General features: G+C 36.8%; 2 protein-coding genes across 2 annotated transcripts; both read right to left on the bottom strand.

The window, feature by feature from the left end:
- Position 1: 1 nt before the first annotated feature.
- mus81 (MUS81 structure-specific endonuclease subunit) lies at positions 2-8,896 on the bottom strand. Its single transcript, XM_048185777.1, has 17 exons — positions 8,765-8,896; positions 8,344-8,508; positions 8,110-8,239; positions 7,877-7,989; positions 7,694-7,810; positions 6,899-6,979; positions 6,715-6,803; positions 6,429-6,617; positions 4,024-4,209; positions 3,748-3,875; positions 3,189-3,301; positions 2,042-2,161; positions 1,861-1,956; positions 1,620-1,748; positions 928-1,031; positions 542-625; positions 2-177 (listed from the first exon to the last, which is right to left on the bottom strand). The coding sequence occupies exons 2-17, from the start codon at positions 8,494-8,496 to the stop codon at positions 111-113; spliced, it is 1,899 nt and encodes a 632-aa protein (XP_048041734.1). The 5' UTR covers positions 8,497-8,508; positions 8,765-8,896; the 3' UTR covers positions 2-110.
- A 551-nt stretch (positions 8,897-9,447) lies between these two features.
- Positions 9,448-17,624, bottom strand: ovol1a (ovo-like zinc finger 1a). Its single transcript, XM_048185779.1, has 4 exons — positions 16,855-17,624; positions 12,891-13,129; positions 12,354-12,645; positions 9,448-10,597 (listed from the first exon to the last, which is right to left on the bottom strand). Exons 1-4 carry the CDS (start codon positions 16,952-16,954, stop codon positions 10,260-10,262), a joined length of 969 nt encoding a protein of 322 aa, XP_048041736.1. The 5' UTR covers positions 16,955-17,624; the 3' UTR covers positions 9,448-10,259.
- Between the last annotated feature and the right edge of the window lie 1,810 nt (positions 17,625-19,434).

Raw genomic sequence — 19,434 nt, 5'->3', positions numbered from 1 at the left:
GTGTTTGAAAAACTAATTTATACCTTTATTACTTTAGACATTATTTGAGTCAACAAATGTACAGAAAAATTACAATACAATGATTAAACTGAAGTGCACAAGGTGAAAGCCTATGTCAGAGGTCCACGCGTACAGTAAAGCTGATATATAGTGCGACTCAAGGCTGGTCCAAGATTCCTGCAATAATAATTAAAAAGGAAAAAAAAAAAAATATCATATCAACCAAGAAAATATCATGATAATAATAATAATAAAGTGTCTTCTGCTGCACTTATTTCATCAAAATACAGTAAAAACTATAATATTGTGAAATATTATTACAATGTAAAAAAAAAAAAATTCTAGTTAAATACATTTTAAAATTTCATTAATTCCTGTGATGCAAAGTTGAATTTTCAGCATCATTACTCCAGTCTTCAGTGTCACATGATCCTTCAGAAATCATTCTAATATGCTGATTTGCTGCTCAAGAAACATTTCTGATTATTATAACAATGTTAAAAATAGTTGTGCTGCTTAATACCTTACAAATCATACAAACCTTTTCAGTTTTCCATATTTAATGGATGAAAGAAGCTTCTCTTTTTCCGTTTCATTGGAGCATTGATCATACGCTTGCAATAAACTGGAGAAAAAAAATGAATGGTTAAAAATATTGGGAAAAAATTAAACAAGCAAATCCAAGAGGAGCAACAGCATTTTCCAAATGATTAACAAGTAAAATGACATGATCTTATGTCAGCCATACCAAGCAATTGTTAAGCAATGCATAAAAAGGCATTGATAGTTGAATGCAAATGAGTGATTTGAAAAGTGTACGTCTGTGATAGCGGCGCGATACACCATAATTTAATGAGCGAGTGTCTGTGATAGTGGAATGTAAATTAGTTTTAATGTGATTCTGCAATAGTAAAGACTGAGTCACACCTGCTGACTGTGCTGTAGTGTTCAAGAACAGCGGCTGCTTTATCACCAGAGACTCCACTGATCTGCATAAGCTGTCGAGCAAATACTTCCCGCACTGTCTGGCACTGTGTTTGTATGAGAGAGAGAGAGAAAGAGAGATCTTGATTAGAAATTATTAGATTTATGAAGAAGAAAAAACACTTTACAATAAGGTCCCTTTTGTTAATAATAGTTAGATGTATTAACAGTAACTAACAATGAGTAATACATTTGTATTCATCTTTGTTAATAGCTATGTTTCCATCCAAAGTTGCAAATTTAACTTATGTGCAAAATTGAAATATCGCATAAAACATTTGCGAATAAAGCAGTCACGCGAGTTTTTGTTGCACATTGAGGGACTAATTCGGTAAATGTATTTCCATTGTAGTCGACGTACGTCTTTCTATCAGCTAAAAAATAAATAAATAAATAAATAAATAAATCAGACTCAACTGAGTGCATTGTTTTTTTAAGCACAAAATGGGCATTAAAATAGGTGGATAGAAACATTGCTAATGCTAGTTTTTAAGTTCATTCTTAGGTCATATTAGTTTAAGTCCATTAAATAATAGACCAGATAATTGTTTTCATGTCAGAAAATCACATCGGACATAACTTTAATATCAGTGCAACCCTACTGTCAGAAGCCCACTGATTTGTTTTCACATTACCTTATTTTTAACAGCCCCATAGTTAAATTCTATGAAGGTCATGAGAGAACAGGAGAGGTTTGCTGTTTGCTCTCTCTCTTCTTCTCCATCACCCTCCAGTTCACGGGAGCGACAGAATAACGTGCAATTCTGAGGATTAAAAAAAAATGGAAATAAAGCACATAAAACCTCGTGACGTATATTAGGAAATATTTAAAGAAGTGATTTACACATGCTGCATTGATTGGGCTTTAAAACAAACCTGGTAGAGTTTCTGGAGGTATCTGGTCATGATGGTGAGGTAAGCAGCAGACTCTTTCACATCCTGTACACGCTTCACAAAGAAGCCATCAACCACCTGCAATTGTACACATACAATCACATCATCATCATCATCATCATCATCATCTATTGCATGCCTGTCTTTATGGGCTGTTGTATACCTGTGTATTGACTATAGCCTGTTGTAATGTACTCTCAGGTAAACTGAGATGAGCTGCTGCTGATCCACACTCCTCCACTAGATAAATGGGCTTATGCAGACCACACCTCTTCAGTCGAAACTAAAAATGACAAGCAACAGAAGAAACAGGAAAATAATGGAATATATATCAGGAAAGTCACAAGTCTGTTCACTAGAGCTGCATGAGTATGATGACAGCGAACATTCAGATCTGAGATTGAGTGGTTTATTCCAAATTTTCTGAAGAGACTCAATTGCTTTTTATGATGAACAGGTTTAATTTAGGCTTTTACTCACATATAAACATTGATCAGTGAACATAAAAGCAAACATGCTGCATAACACAAGAGAACTACTTTTATTGGTTCTTGCACATGTCAAGCAAACAAGCTTGAGCTTCCATTTACCACAACTTATGTGTGAATTGATACAATTTTTACATGTGAATATAAGCCTAAATTCAATCTGTTCATCATATGAACAATCGAGTTTCTTCAGAAAATTTGGACTAAACTGCTCAATTCATATGGATTAGTCTTACAATCCCTTTATGAACTTTTTGAAGCATCAGAGTTTCAGTAGCTGTCAGTGGAGGGACAGAAAGCTCTCAGATTTCATCAAAAAGATCTTCATTTGCATTCCGAAGATGAACGAAAGTCTTACAGGTTCGGAATGACATGAGGGTGCGTAATTAATGACAGTATTTTCATTTTTGGGTGAACTAACCCTTTAATGTATTTGACATTGAATCATTCTTTTAAGAGACTGGTTCAAAAACCAGTAATGATAATGAAACAAGTGAAATCTGAGTAAGTCATTGAATTATTCACTCAATGCATCTTTTTTTAAAAATATATATAATTAAATCCAATTTTGTTTAGTTGTCTATTCTGAAACATGGGAGAAGTTCTCTCTATTATAAACAACAACAAAAAAACATGATTCTCAATTTATCCACAATCATGCAGCTTTTCACTGTATCTGAAAAGCAGATAAATATGAAGGGCTGAACATCCATTGTTTGCTTTATTGTTCACTTTGTTAAAAATAACTTACAACTTACAAAGGGAGAATGCAATTCAACATTCATTTTCATAACTTTTTATTTTTGTGGTCATGGTTCAAACCTTCTGCTCTCTAAAGCGTCCATCTATGATGCTTCCACACAGATCATCCATCCTCTTCCTCTCAATGATGTAATCAAGCACTAGCTCTTTTCCCACTGGTGGACGCAGCTGCCCTGGAGGAAGACGCAAATGGTTTTTATATATGTAACCTCTATGGATTAAACTATTAAAGCACTGGTTCACAACCAGGGGGCATCAGTCTTAAATTATATAAATGCACTTATATATTGACAATCTATATAAAAATGCTAAAAAAAAAAAAAAAAACAGAAAAAAAAAATAATTGTACAAAATTAAACTGACATATATTTTAGTTTATTTGTTTTAATTTCAGCATAAGTACTAGAGGTACATATTAGCTTAGATAGGAGGGCCTTTGAATATCTTCTTGGACAAAGGAGGGCGTTGAAGTCCTAAAGATGAGAACCACTGTATACAAATGACTTCATTTGAGATGTTAAAGTTTTCATGTGCATTTTGTTCTGAGAAGCGCAACACCACCATCTGCTGGTTATTAACTAGTCCTGCATCTCAGTAAAGCACTGCAAAGTTGACCTACCAGGAACAGGTGTCACTTTCTCACGTGCCACCCAAAGGAAGTCCCCTACATTCAGTTTCCTGATGTCAAAGGTCACACCATTCCTTTGCAATTCCTTGGCCAATTCTTGTTTGCGACCACTGCTTCCCCTGTTGAGTTCACAATGTAACTCTAATATAATTCTACTAGCCATTTCCTGTTTTCTAAAACAATGCATTAAACAAACTTGAAATTAAATTATATTGTTATAATTACAAAAAAGTGAAGTTGTCCCAAACACAATCTTTTTTTTCTTACCCTGTTGTCTCGATGAAGTCGACGCACAACACAATGTCATAAGAGCCAGGTGGAAGATTCCAACCCATTGCTGCTTTCCCCGTCTCTAAGTTTTGGGATTTTCCTATGGCATCTGACTGGGAGACAACTCCTCTGGGTTGGTTTACAGAAAGAGCAGTAGCAGGCCTTTCTAAAGACTTGCTGGACCTATGAGTGAAGGAAGGTTAATACAGTTAACATGCTGAAAACAATATTACTAAGGATGGACATTCCCAGCTTCCAACATGCATTTCAGACATTTTACTGTAAATAAATATAAAGACAGAAAACTAAAACTGTAAACTATATTCACAGAATCTTAAAGTCAGCATGAAACAGAAGTTACGATAGTCTTTTCTTCCCTATTGTGACGTATATCCAAGTGAAACAGCTTCCTGAACAAGTAAAAATGTAGGGGCGGGACTTGATTTTGTCCATCGGGAATTGATTTAATAGTTTGATGGTTGTGGCTTGCTATTGGTCGATCTCATGATGTGAGTGACAGGTTGTCCAAATAATAAATAATCAGAAAAGAGAAGCATGTTGTACAACAGGGAAGGGAAGTTATTTTGATTAAAGATTATCAGGGCACAATTTTTAAAAATAATGATGTACAAGTACAAATCATTTATACTAAATACTACAATATTCCATAAAAAAAACAATTGTTAATTTTGAATATTGCTGACTTTTGCTACGCAAAATAGCCTGATGTGATCTAAAAAGTAACATAAAATAGAAACTAAAGCCCTATTCGGACGGGATTAGTTTTGCATGGGGAGGTGGAGTAAAGTAATTTTACCTCAGGACGTCTGTAATATTAATGACCAGTTCGCACGGGATAAGACATCTCAGTAAAACTAGCAGAAGTGGGAAGCACCACCATCACCTCCCTGTCGTCATGTGGGTATATGTTGCTTCCTGATATCTGCGCAAACACATACAATCTAAATATATAAACTATATATAACAGTTAGGCCCGGTCAAACGATTTATTAATTAAATTCTGATTGGATTATGATGGTAATAGGCAGAGTTGGGTATAACGTGCAACAAAGTAACACGTTACTGTAGTCTAATTACTTTTCCTGATAATGCAGTAATGTAACGCATTACATTTAAAATTTATGTAATTCGATTACAGTTACTGATGTCAATAAAATTACGTTACTTGCGTTACAAGAAAATTAGGTAAAGTGCATTTCTAAAAAGAAATCACGTTTGGCGCGATGCCTCATTATGAATCACCGGAGAACGCGTGGAGGAGGATACCCGCACCCAAGACGAGAGCAGTTCAACCTCGCCTAAACAAGCTAGATTGGATTTTTTTGTTCAGGATCGGGAGGGAAGGTAACTTCTGAACAATACTGTTTTTAAATGTTATTATAAATGTTTTCAGCAATTTTTTCTATCTTTAATGCAGTTAAATACAAACATAAACGGCTCAACACGTAATAAAACTACTTTTATCCTACATGTTACTTTATAAAATAATATAACAATCTTAATGACTTTATTTTGTAATCATACATACCATACGTGCCAGCTTTGTAGTTTCATCGATTGTATAATTGGTTTGTCATGCTTAATATGTGTTCATAATAAAAAAAAAAAAATAAAAAAAAACACATTAACAAGTGTACAATATTTCATATATTTAGTAGTTATAATAAAGTTATTTTTAGTTTGTTAGAATCTCATGCTCACAGATGACGTGGTCGTTGAGCGCCCTCAGGTGACCGTTATGATTACATTAGAATGAATAAGCTACCTACAGATGATTAACGAATATTTTTAAGTCAAGTTGCTGTTTTCATACTTCTGTAGTATTTTTCAGTCAATATTAAATTACGGAAAGAACTTTGAGTTTCAGTTTGTGGTGTATTTTTGTAGGTTTTATAGGTTTTCAAAGTAACTTGAATGTAAAGTAATTAGTAATCTGATTACTTTTTACATGCAGTAATCAGTAATGTAATCAAATTACAATTTTAATGTAGTAATGTGTCATTTGTAGTGGATTACTTTTGAGTAACTTACCCAATACTTAGCTAAAGATAAAATTAGTTTTGTGCCTCTGACAAGTGCTTTCGATCTTCTTTTTGCTCTGAATGCTATGTGGAAAATACTTGAGGTTTGCCACAGACTTGTCCCACCACCGCCTACAACACAACTGAATGTTTCTTCAAGTGCTTACATGCTTGAAAAATGCGCTGAAAACTACTTTTAAACAGGAAATGACAGAATTTTACCGTACATACAGTGGGTCTATTCGAACGGGATTAGTATTACCTGAGGTAATTTTTCAGGACCCATGTAAAACTAATCCCGTCCGAATAGGGCTAAACACATCCTTGCACTTACACAAAAGCCAACCTGCTTGTACCCACCAGCTCTCTTTCTCTTCCCGTTCCTCCTCCTCCTCCTCTTCCCCCTCCTCCAAAGTCAGGTCTACAACATCTGGTCCATCTTGAGAGTTTTCTTCTTCACTCTTTTGCTCCTCATGTTCTTTAGTCATCCCTGTCTCTTCTGAATTGAGCTTCTCGGCTAGAGCCAAACCCTGGTCAGTCAATGAATACCTGGAATAAAACAGGAAAAGAGAGCGATGGAGATCAACCGAACTCAAGTTAAAGCAGAAATCCTGGGCTGTGACTGAAGAACTGCTTTACATCTCACCTGGCGGGATTGTGCGTCTTCACCAAAAGGTCTTTCTGAATAAGTGTGCTCACAGAGGACCACGCAGTGTACTTGCTACCAAGATCAGGCTATATGTAGGAGAAAAAGACATACTTAAGCTACAAACTACGGTTATAGTCAACAATTCGCCAAGTCTTTTGTAGAAGTGTGTTGTTGGCCTCACCACTGTGAAGGACTTATCACATAAGGGTTGTGCCTCAGTTTGTAGTTCATTTCTAAACATGAAGCCTTTACTGCCAGGCATCTAGAAAACACAGGACAAAATAGAGAGCAGCAGTCAGGTTCTGGTCTGGGAGTAAAAATCACATTCATTTTCTCCACAGGGGAAGTTATTTTTAACGACAACTTGTAAACTGTTAGAAAAGACAAAACTACTGTGGGCTACGAGGTTGTTAATCAATTGTAAATGCTTTTAAGTAATCAGCACCCATTTAAATAGTCATGTTTAACAGTGGGTGAGGAACTATATATACACACACATGATTCTCCAAAGATATCAGAGAATCGAAACAAATTACAGCTAAAGAACTCTTTAGTACCCTCTCACTCCCATGAAGCAACCCTACACTCTCAAAATCATTACATATGTGTGTGTGTTTCAAATGTTGGTTAGATAATATATAGAAACAATATATTTTACATCTTTAAAATCAAACTCTTTATATTTCTCCATCTTTTTAAACTCAGTTATGTCATTCACAATGCTTCATTGGAAACCTGTAACTTTTTCTTGTTCCTTTTTTAAATACGGTTTTGTTTCAAATCTAAGTTTGTGTTGTGAATGGAAATTAGTAAATGGAAGGTCACTGGAAAAAAACAAAAAAACAAACAAAACCAAAGCCGCTGAAGAAGTTCATAGGCACTGTTACAGTATATAATACACTCACATTTTAGTGCACTGATGTACAGGTTAATTATATAATGCAAAATAATATGACAATAGATGCGTTTGCTATACCTGTGTGTGTCTATACAAAGTGAGCAGTACGGCGTAACCTCCAGACCTCTTCTGCGGCACATACTCTCTCTTTTTCTTAGTTCCCTTCTCCTTTCTTACTTCTGTTTGTGTTCGTTTCTGCAAGAAATTAGTCATTAGTTTTCTAAGACAAGTAAGCACAACTCACTTCATCCTTAAACCGACCATATGTTCACCCAAGTTTCCGGAAGGTTTCTTCTGAGGTTCTTCCATCTGTTTAGAGGAAGCCATATTGCTTGTAAGGCAAGAAGTAGCCAAGTGGATTGGAGCATCAGAACCTTTCAGGAAAAAACAAACAAACATAAGACTGTAAACAAGACGCCAAAAGATTAAAGAAAGACTGTGGATACTCTATAAACATTTCAGGGAATATCTAAGTCTACACTGAAGTCCCGCACCGTTTTCCCGATAATGCTTTTGCAGTCGCTCGTCCAAAATCTTGCAGATCCCGTCGCCGAAATTCTGCAGGATCTTCGCCTCTTTTCCGTTTTTTAGCGGGAGAGGATATTTTTTCAAAGAGCTTATGGCCTGTGAAATAGCACAAGTTTGCAGTTGCTGAGTTTAATCAGTTTAGCATATTCTAATGAGATCATTTACGTGTTTACAGTCAGTTAAATCAAACATTCGCTCACCTTCTGGTACACGTACTGCGTTTTCAAGCCTTTCTCTTTGGCGCTGTCACGTAACTCAGTTAACCACTGCAGGAATAAAGGGTTCGGGCACGATGGCAGCGGGCGCTTTCGGCCCAAACACACCTGGTCCGCCGGCATATTTACATTGAACATGCAATTTACATCCTATAAAGTTAAACAGATTCATGTGTTTGTAATGCAACTGACGTAACCGCATTATACAAGATCGGATAAACACTAGGCAGCAGCACCAAGGGTGTTTTGCAATAACTGAAATGTGTATGTATGAATACTAAAAACTAAATGTGCATCTGCACGTTCAGTTATTTGCCTAATATAATGTTAAATGCAAGAGTGATCATCTTAAAATGCATGTAAGCTGTTATTATATTACTAACCACAGGTTTTTGTGATCATTTACCTGGTTTAGTTGCCACACTGTTTCCCCCCCTGTGTTTTCGAAAGTACTGTAACTGCGTCATTTCCGTCCGACGATACACGAGTAGCGCCACTCAAAGGGTTGATGGTGCATTTTAGGGTTGCTCAAAATGTAGAAAAGTGACATAATAATATTTTATCATTATTTCACAATATGTTTGGATGATGTTTGGGTGAATGTTCTGCAGTAACATACAACTACTACAGTATATTTAACCAACTTAAAGTACATTTCCTATTTCACTTCAACTTCTGTTTGTTTTAAACAAGACACTCTTGTGTAATATTAGTTTAGAAAGGGTGGTACTGAATTTGTTGGTGTCGAAAATAACGGTTCTAAAGGGATAGGCACCTTTGAGCCGTTAATGCCTGATGCCCACAATGAACAGCCACTGAATTCCATGAACAAGACCAAACAAGGATCTGGAATCCGCCAACATCCACCCACTGAATCTTTCTCTCGCCTGCTGCTGTCTCTCATTCATTCTCTCTTACATGCAAATCCCAAAATGCTTTATTGGTCTTATCTCCCTCCATATTATTAGGCATGCATGCAGTCATCCATAGAAAAAGTACTTTAAAATATCAATAATTAAGTTCTAACTAAGTAGTTGAGTTTATGATAGTCTATTCCTGAAACAATACAGGTGAAATGAAACAGAGTCATTTTTAAACCATCAACAAAAACATTTATTGATGAGGTGTGTTGTGATCACCAAAACAGAATGACACATAGCTGACTTATTTAAACAAACAGTGACAAGAAATTAAAATGATATTTATGATGCTTATGAATGTAAAAAAAGTACAAAAAAAATAATAATGCCACCAAAAAACACAGGATGTGAAAATAAATGTATAAAATCTACAGCAAAATGTTCAAACATACCCCAGAAAATATAAAAACTACACCAGGATAAATATAAATCTTTTTATGATAAATTTATGCATATATATATTACATACAGCAGTAATTAGCAACACTAAATTAATTCCCTTTCGAAAACCCTCATTTCAAACATTCACAGACCACTGATTATAACTATCAGTTGAGTTCATAACAGTATTATTTTAGTGTTGAAACATTGCTACATAAAATTATTGTCCCACACAGTACAAATGGAACGATTTAATGTCACATTCATCTGCTTATTTCTCCTGAGTTGTGTTTCATCTCATCAATGTTAATAATATTATTATGTAAAGTGAAGTAGTGCATACTTATGCTGTAGACTTTATCATTTGCTTTTGTGTGCTTTCACAGGAAAAAGTCCAGCTCGATTCTGCAGCAACAGTGTAAACTGAATCTCAACGTACTGCCATAAAAACAGCATTTTGCATGACTTCACTTTCCCTTTTTTTGAATTTCCCTCCTCCCTCATGTCTGTTCTCTGAATGAAACAATAAATCATCAGAATGCACATTAATCACATCCTTTTGTATATAAAACAATATTTTTACAGGGAACATCCCTTTCTCTACCTCCCTCCTGACCCTATGGTATCATCGCTGTGATGAGACATAGGGGAACCAGGTTGGGAGCTGTCGTCTCTGGAAGCGCTCACTGCTGGCGACAGTCTTCGTGCCCCCTTGGCCCGCAGGAGGACACTGTTTGGATGTTCATTGTGGAGGTGGCGCAGCAGTGCATCCTGGGTAGATGCAGTATGGCCACACTCTTCACAGACGTACAGCTTGCTGCGGCGCTCCTTGTAAGCGTACTGCTGCGTGACACCGTGAATCTTCTTCATGTGGGACTCCAGAGAGCAGCGCTGGGTGAAGGCCTTCTCACAGAGATCGCACTTGTATGGACGAACACCTGCAGGAGGAAGAGAAGAATATTCTTGTTTTAAAAAGGTGAAGGCATTTTGCATGTTGGTCTAACATAGCTAAATGTTCTGCTAACAAAAATAAAGTATTCAAACTGAGAAGGAAATAACACTAATGTACATTTACACAAACACACACACACACGTTGGGTTTCCATGTTTTAATGGTACTTTCCTTAGACTTTGATCAGATATATATTTTATCCTGTACTAACTGTACTGTATATTCTATCCCTGCTCTAACCCTAAACACAATCCTCACAGAAAACTTCCTGCATTTTAATTCATTGATTTATAAGCATGGGGAATAAAAACAAATGTCCCCACAATGTAGCGTTTACCAGGACCACACACACACATACACTCTACCAGTAAAAAGTTTGGAATAATTCATATTTTTTATGTTTTTGAAATAAGTCTAACCAAGGCTGCATTTATTTAATCAAAAATCAGAAATCATAACATATTGATTAAGTACTGAATTATTATTGCCATTTATTATTATTATTTACTATTATTATGTTTAAAACAGATTTTGTTGCTTAATATTCCACTACCATTCAAGAGTTTCATTCAAAACATGAAAAAAATCTTAATTATTCCATACAGTAGTGTGTGTATATATATAGTTCAGTTATGAAACTCTATAGGGCACAGGCTGATAGGTCCTTTACATGCAATCTGCAAGCAATCACATAATTTCCCGATAGAACAAGCTGATTGGCTTTTGCTGATCCTGCAGCCAATGAGATTGCTTGCTCAACATTTAAATAGTCTGGTTCATTGTTTACTGTAAGTTGGTCCTGCAGCACGCTATCAGAGGTCCTCTGAAACCCTCCACCTCCCCCAGCTCCACCTGCCTAAATATATACAGTACATATTATATATATTAGGGCTGGGACAATACATGGATTCTCAATTTGCAAAACAGTGATTCTGGATCAATTCTGATATTTTCTCTCCCGAATCGATTCTGAGCCTAGTTTTAACAGCAGATGACACTCTAGGCTAGTTTTTAACCGCACACTCAAATGCTCACAAAGAAGAGTGCTGGGCAGCGATCATGCATTCGGCTGAGACATGTAAAAGGCTAAATATACTTGCACCTCGGCTCAGAATGCTTTTATGACACGAGATTAATGTAAACACAGCCCACTGTGAACACCCTTGAAATTCACTTCAACCTTTTCAAACTTTATGAATGATTATTTTAGGTTTAAGTGGTGTGTGTGTAAAGGAACTGGAAGCAAGCAGAGTACGGATGTTTCTAAAGCATGTAGTGCCATCTGCTGTTAAAAACTAAGCTCAGAATCGATTTGGGAGAGAATTGCGATACGTTGGAAAATATCAGAATTGCTCCATATTCTTTGTATCGCGAATCGAGAATCAATGTATCATCCCAGCCCTAATATATTTTTTTTCTTCTTCTTTCTTTCACGTTTTATTGTTCAATCAAAATATCGCAACTAGATCTTCCAGTGAAAATGACAGACTTCTCTCTGGTGACATATGCCAGACTTCTCCAATCATTTAGTCCGCTTAAACTCCGCCCTCCTACAATTGACTGTAAGCTTGCATCCATTTTCGAGTGCAACGCCCACAACTCAGCAACCAATGAACAGAATCAAGTCTGCACCATACATTTTATTCTTTTTTGATAATTCATAATACTCAGATGTACGTCACATTACGGACGAAACGATTTATTACAACTTCCATTTCATCTCGAACAGATGAATCTCTTACCTGTGTGTGTGCGGACATGCCTCTTGAGATCGAAGGTATCGTTGAAGCCCTTTCCGCAAAAGTCGCACAGGTGTCTCTTCTGGTCGCTGTGACATTTCAGGTGTCTGTTTAGCATGCGCTGGAACTGGAAAACTTTTTGACACACCTGGCAAACATAGGTACTACCACCCGAGTGTACTGCAGCCGACTTAGCGACAGGAGGGGAGCAAGGTGTCGCTATAGGAACAGGTGGACTTGTAGTTATACTAGGGACAATGGGTGGGACCTCTATGGGGAGCTCACCAGTGGTGACCTGCAGCGAAAAAACAAACAAAGAGGGAAATATAAAGATGAAATTATTGGCAGTGTAAACATTCAAACTAGTAAAATGATATACCCCCCTCCCCACACACACACACACATAAGCAATAGGGAAAGACAAATCAATTATGTTAAAGAGTGGCACAATGGCACAACAGCTGAATATGATTGCTTACTGCTGCCGTAACTAGATCTTAGATCAACATAGCTAAAGCAAACATTTTCCAGAAGCCTCACCTTTATTTTAGTGCGCACATATGTATTGTTGTGTGCGCTTCGGATGTGCTCGGTCTCTGGACTCTGGCCTAGAGCAGTGCATGATGGGAGCTCAGCAGCAGGAACCACTGCACCAGGGTCATTGGTGTACATCTGGTTGTACGTGTAGATGCTGTGGTCCTTGCGAGTGGACAGGCACAGCGCCACCTCTGCCGGACTGGCTTCGGTCTCCTCTCGCAGAGCAACGGGAGACATGGAGACTGGAAGAAACGTTAAATTTTAGAAATTTTAGAGGTACTGAGTCAGAGCAGAAAACATCATTCATCGTGGCACCACAATATTTGCTTTGCCTGATCAGCCTGAGTATTGTTTCGAGACATTTCAAAAGACAAATGATAACAAGCGCAGGTGTACAAGGTTTACAAACCTTTCCAGCATTACATCTTGGCTTTGTAAGTGTGGATTACATCTTACATAGCTGAAGATGAAGGATGTGATTGCAAGACAATCAGAAACTGGGTGTGTATGTGGCTCTCCAGGCTATGGGGGACAGTTGTGCCTCTGGGCCAGGTGTGTGTGAGCGTGAGTGGGTGGGTTGGCTGCTGTGCCTGAGTGTGTGAGTGTATTGTGCTGGGCTGAAGTCAAACCACTCCTGTTACTGCATTACCAGTCAGACCAGCTGGGCTAGAGGCACAGGCTCCAGCTTCCTTTATACAAACCTCTATGCAACACAATACAGATGGATAATCTGCAAATGTTTGCCGGTAAACTATCATGTTCTTTCCTAAGAGGTTGTTTGATCATACCTAACACATTTACTAAGATTATTAGGTCACAGGGAGAAAACTAAACATTGGTTGCATGGAGATCTCAGATGATCACCAACGCTAATACTAGTAGCCTGGACAATGAATCGGTTGATTCTGGTGTGGCACAATCGACTGAGTTGCAAATTAAAATGCAAATATCTAATGGGTGCAGCGGCTAACGGTAGAATACAACAACCTATATTTCATAACGACCATATTGCCTATGTTTAGACTTGTACAGTTAGCAAACTCGGCTTCCGGTCAACAAAAAAATCCAAATGTAAACTTAAGTCAGTGCTGAAGAGACCAGAATGTGTGTATGATTTGTAAATATGACTTAGGCTATATTTAGATTGGGTTGATTTTTTAAATGTTTTTAAAATAAGTCTCATGCTTATGCTCACCAAGGCTGCATTCATTTGGTAATATTTGGTAATGGTAATATTGTGAAATATTATTGCAATTTAAAATAACTGTTTTCTGTTTTAATATATTTTAAAATATAATTTATTCCTGTGATCCTTCAGAAATCATTCTAATATGCTGATTTGCTGCTCAAGAAACATTTCTGATTATTATCAATATTGAAAACAGTTTTATAAAATTATTTTTCAAGATTCTTTGATGAATAGAAGGATCAAAAGAACAGTTATTTGAAATAGAAAGCTTTTGTAACATTACAATTGTATTTGCTGTCACTTTAAATCAATTTAATGCATCCTTGCTGAATAAAAGTATTTATTTCCCAAAAATCTTACTGACCCCAAACTTTTTCATCAAAGAATCATGAAAAAAAAAAAAAAAATGTTTTCAACAAGCAGCAAATCAGCATATTAGCACTGAAGACTGGAGCAATGCTGAAAGTTCAGCTTTGATCACAGGAACAAATTGCATTTTATATATTAAAAATGAAAAACAATTATTTTAAATTGTAAAAATATTTAACAATATTACTGTTTTGTTTTATTTTGGATCAAATAAAAGTAAATTAAAAAAAAAAAAAAAATTAAATCGAACTGTAGTGTATAATATATATACATATATACAGTCAAAACAAATATTATTGAGACATTTTTGATATTTTTGATATATTTTTACTAGTGGGTGCAGTACACTATAGTTCATTTATGTAAGTGAGGATAGCAAAATAAATTAAACTGTGGCATATTATACCCAAAAATTCTTCATACAGTGGAACCAAAAATTATTAAGACACTTTGACCTGACCATGTTTTGCTTAAGTGTTATCTGACATAATTAAGATTAATGTTTTCAGACACAGTTTAACTCTGAGATCTTGTCATATTTTATTACCTTTTTTTTAACTATAGTTAATAAACTGAATTAATGAATTAAATGTTCAAGGTGTCTGAATAAATGTGTATGTGTATATATATATATATATTATATATATATATGAGCCGTGATTGTTTCTTTTTGCCTTTGCCCTGGTGTTTGCCAACCCCTCCCCTTCACAGACATCAGTCACACCACAAACAATAACAAGATGAACGAGAACCGAGCGGAGTTTTTCTTAAAAAGGTAACGCACAAATAGATTCGATGTAGACAAATATTCTGTATTTTAATTAAATGCTTTAGTCATTATAATCAGGAAAAAACACAATTTCTATTTCAGTTAGAAAAGTTTCCATTAATCTTAAACTGGTTCATCAGTCATTTAACTTATGATGTCAATTTTCCTTATCCACATCACATGGAGTGCGGAATAAAACAATTAGCCTAAAAACAAAGAAACTAAAGTTAACGAATGGGTTAAAACAAGAGTCATAAAATGGGTAGGCGACGTCGATAAATATATAACAATGCCTGCGCTGCGGGTTTGTTCAGCAGATATCGAAAAGTGAGGTGAAAGGTACACTCGCTGTGTGTTGTATGTGTGTTTGCTAAGGGTGTAGCGGGAAAGGGAGCCAGTGCGGCGAAGCCCGTTATTTCCTTCACCGCTGTAAACATTAACCCAAAACCAGATCACGGCCGACACACTAAAGGACCACGATGCGTTAAAACGGATGCTGCATTGATTGGAAGGAAAGAAGGAAAGAAAGAATGATAGAAAGAAAGAAAGAAATTTTTTTTCTCATGTCATGATTGCTGCAATATCATAACGATTAATACCGCCGTAAGTAAACTCAGTAATCGTCATGGCAACGAATGGAACAGGTACAACAACCTCCTGACACATACCTGCATGAATCAATGCTATAAATGTCTCTATTTCAAGTTGGTTCAGTTATGAATGAGCTATTATGCAAATGGTTTAAACTTTCGCAAAAAACACCATGATGACAAACACATAGCTAATTAACGCATTCTTTTAAAATGTCACGTTTCGACACACGTTTCGCCTTTAACTGTTAACCGTAAATATTTAAAAAAAAAAAAAATAGGCTAAATAAAAAATACACTTGACTACTATCTCAGAATAGGCCTGTGTCGTTACGCCTGTAATATGATTAGGGTATCCGTGTAGAGACTGAAGAAAGGGGCTCATAATGAACGGTTTTAGCCTATATTCCGTTAGGTGACCCGCAGAAATATGATAGCACAAACTATTTACTTCCAAAAACAGTCAAATGAGGCAGTTAGTAACTTGATTGTATAAGCTAAATATCACCCAATAAATATATATATATAAAACTAATTACAGTGATTAGTCTAATCTAGATACCAGCTTTCATGGGAAACGTTTCGCTTCATCTCGAGAAAAAAATAAATACATTTATAGTGCTTTAATTTCAGACGACTAACGTTTGGCGTAGGCCAAACTGGCACCGTTCTGTGTTGCAATGAGTTTCATGTTATAAGGAAGACAGTTGGGTCTGAAGGTCAACTAAAGGTGCAGTAACGGCCCTCTTAACACGCAAACTCATTTTATAAGATCAAGTTTAGTTGTTCAATCACTCACAAATAATTTAGGTAAGTTGTGTATTTGGCTACCTTTTAATTTAGTGTAGGCTAAAACACACATAAAATTGTTTTAAAAAAAATAATTATAAAACTTATAGGCTAATACAAAAAATAAGCTATTTTATAAGTACGCAAGGCTGTTCCTTGCACAACCGGACCCCCCTGGAATGAACTGTTGTGCCTTTCGATGCATCCGTACCGTTATCCGGATTGTGGTCTGAAAAAGAGTTTACTTTTGTATCTTCTCACCTGGAATATAAATATCACCGCGTTCATGATCCGGTAGATCGCTCCAGTTTCTCTTGCCGGGTGAATTTCCCGTTTTCTTCACCAGGAAAGCTCGTGGCATGGTCTATTCCAGAGGTCCTTCCCCGCTATCTCTCAAAATTAAACGCAGGCTTTTAACAGCGACCTACTTTTTGGAAAACTGCTCCACAATACAATTTAAGTGTAAAGTCCTTCTTGGATGGTGCCTTCAATTGCCTTATCCTCAATTTGGAAAAGCAAAGCCGAGTTCTTCACTCTATACGCACACCTCCTTACTCCAAACTTTGTGTACCTGTCCAGGTTTCCGTGGAGTTTCCCACTATATTTACCCGCTTCTGCTTACACCTTCCGCCGTCTTCCGCTACTCTGAGTTGACGAAGTCTTCTTCGGAAATGTACTCAGTTCAGTAGGCTAAGACAAAGCTAGGTGTCTTTGTCAAGGTGGAAGGTGATGTTTGTGGCAGATAAATAGTCCAAACTGCTCAACCGACGGAGTACAAAACGAATTTCAGTGGCTCATTAGAGCGCAGGTACACATTTCATGAGGAAACAGGTAACAATGCGCATGCGTCTGAATATAACGGTGACAACAAACCCGACCCAGTCCGGCCTCTACGTTTTACCTGTCCAACCGGTTTCTCTCTCTCTCTCTTTCTCTCCCCCTTATGAGAACAATTCCGCTTCAAGGTGGCAACGAAGTGAATGAAGAGGTAATAGTCGAGGCAATATGCTACAAAAACGAACTAAAAGAAATATTACACCGACTGTATACATTTAAAATCGACCATTACGTCATGTAAACAAATCTAGAAAACTATTTTCCTTGGGTTTTTCTCTAAAGCATACGAGACATTCAAATATGGCCGAAACACCTCAAATGACTAAAGATATATATATAAATATATATTTTGTTTTCTTTAGTGTACTAACTCATATTGCTTAATGCTCATTAGACTAAGCATTGTGATGATGATAGTTTCCTCTAGTAGTCAACTGCCAAATGCACTGTGCTCTCTTTGTTTTTAGCCCCTGATGGTAAAAAACTGACCATGAAACTTCTGAGGCCTAATCCTCCCCCTACACACTTTCACACTTTATTTATGAGGCAATTGATGACAGTTACAATAACACAAACACCTCAAGTGAACACAAAACAGCAGCAGTTCATCATGATGCTAATTGAACAATTAGGAAAATACTCAGTTCCCAGTTTCGTGTTGGGCTGGCATGCAAGTTTCTAAAGACAAAGATATCTGCTTTTTTTGCAGTTTCACTGCTGAAATAGATATTACATTAGCAGCACACATTCTGTATATATTCTGAAATAGTTGTGCTCTTCTTTTACAAAGGCTTCAGCTTACAGAGTGCTCACAAACCATGAATCTCGACAGATCCTGTCATGTATGTTAACTGTAAAAGACCAAGATAATGGGAGGACAGCACAATGTAAAAATGGAAAACAGGCTGAGGTGAAAAGAGCAAACAGACGGAAAGATGAAGAGATGATTTGGCCTTTTTTTTTTTTTTGCAAATGAGAAAGAGAAAGACTTTGAGTGAAAAAGGAGTGTGTAGGTGCATGGAATGACAGGTATGCTGCCTGGGCTGTTGGAGTGGTTGAGGCAGAACATTTCGCTTACATTTTTTACTTTTTTAAATCAGCTTCTCCATCCATCTGATGAAAGAATTAAACATATTTACTAATATTATTTCAAATTTCTAGGGTTCTATAAGTTTAACATTTCCAGCAAACTAGATTCACAAGTACAAGGCTTGCGTTCTATAGGCCGTTATAAATCAGTTCAGCCACGAGACAGAAGTCCCGTGCGTTGTGACTACTGTTCCCAACACTGGTCTCAAAGACGGAGACGTTGGCTGCCATGCAAGTAGAGCTGGCAGGAGGGCAAGAGTCGGTACATTCAGGCTTAACCTGATAGACGGCCTACGACCATTTCTCTTACAATCACCCCATCCCTTCCCCCATTTCTCTTCTTCTCGTCTTGCTCAGAGCCTGCTTTGCTTCATTTACCACTAAGCCATAAGAATGACTGGTAGTGACTTTTACTAAAGCTATGGGCTTTTTTCCACAGCTGGGTGGAGTTGTGACCAGCGTGCATTTCTCTCACAGTATCTGTGTGACATGACTTTAACGTGCGTCACCAGAAACGATTTGCGGTCTGAAAAGATTTGGAAGAACTCTTCTCACAGATCCACATTCTAGACTGTATTAGCGAGGAATGTTGGTTACTATTTAAATATTGTAATAGTCATCTCACACACATGCTCTCTCATTCTGTCAATTTTGTTATGCCAGTCGAGCGTTCCTGCTTGGCTTGTTACACCTGTGATTTCTACCATGATGAGAAGTTCACATGGTGCTATTTTTCAGCTGATGAACTTCCTGAAATGTTTTATAGCCATTTATTCCAATCACTATCCTTTTTATTCATTATTAAGTGCCTATATGTGCCACATGGAATTGTTTTGTTTGTGAATTTTACTTTATGAGGCAAATTTTTTCCAACCATATAAAAATACACAGAGTTCTGTCCATTTACAATGTACT

Source organism: Megalobrama amblycephala, linkage group LG3, assembly GCF_018812025.1.
Source record: "Megalobrama amblycephala isolate DHTTF-2021 linkage group LG3, ASM1881202v1, whole genome shotgun sequence".
NCBI classification, from domain to species: Eukaryota; Metazoa; Chordata; class Actinopteri; order Cypriniformes; family Xenocyprididae; genus Megalobrama; species Megalobrama amblycephala.
This window is presented reverse-complemented; position numbering and strand designations above follow the sequence as displayed.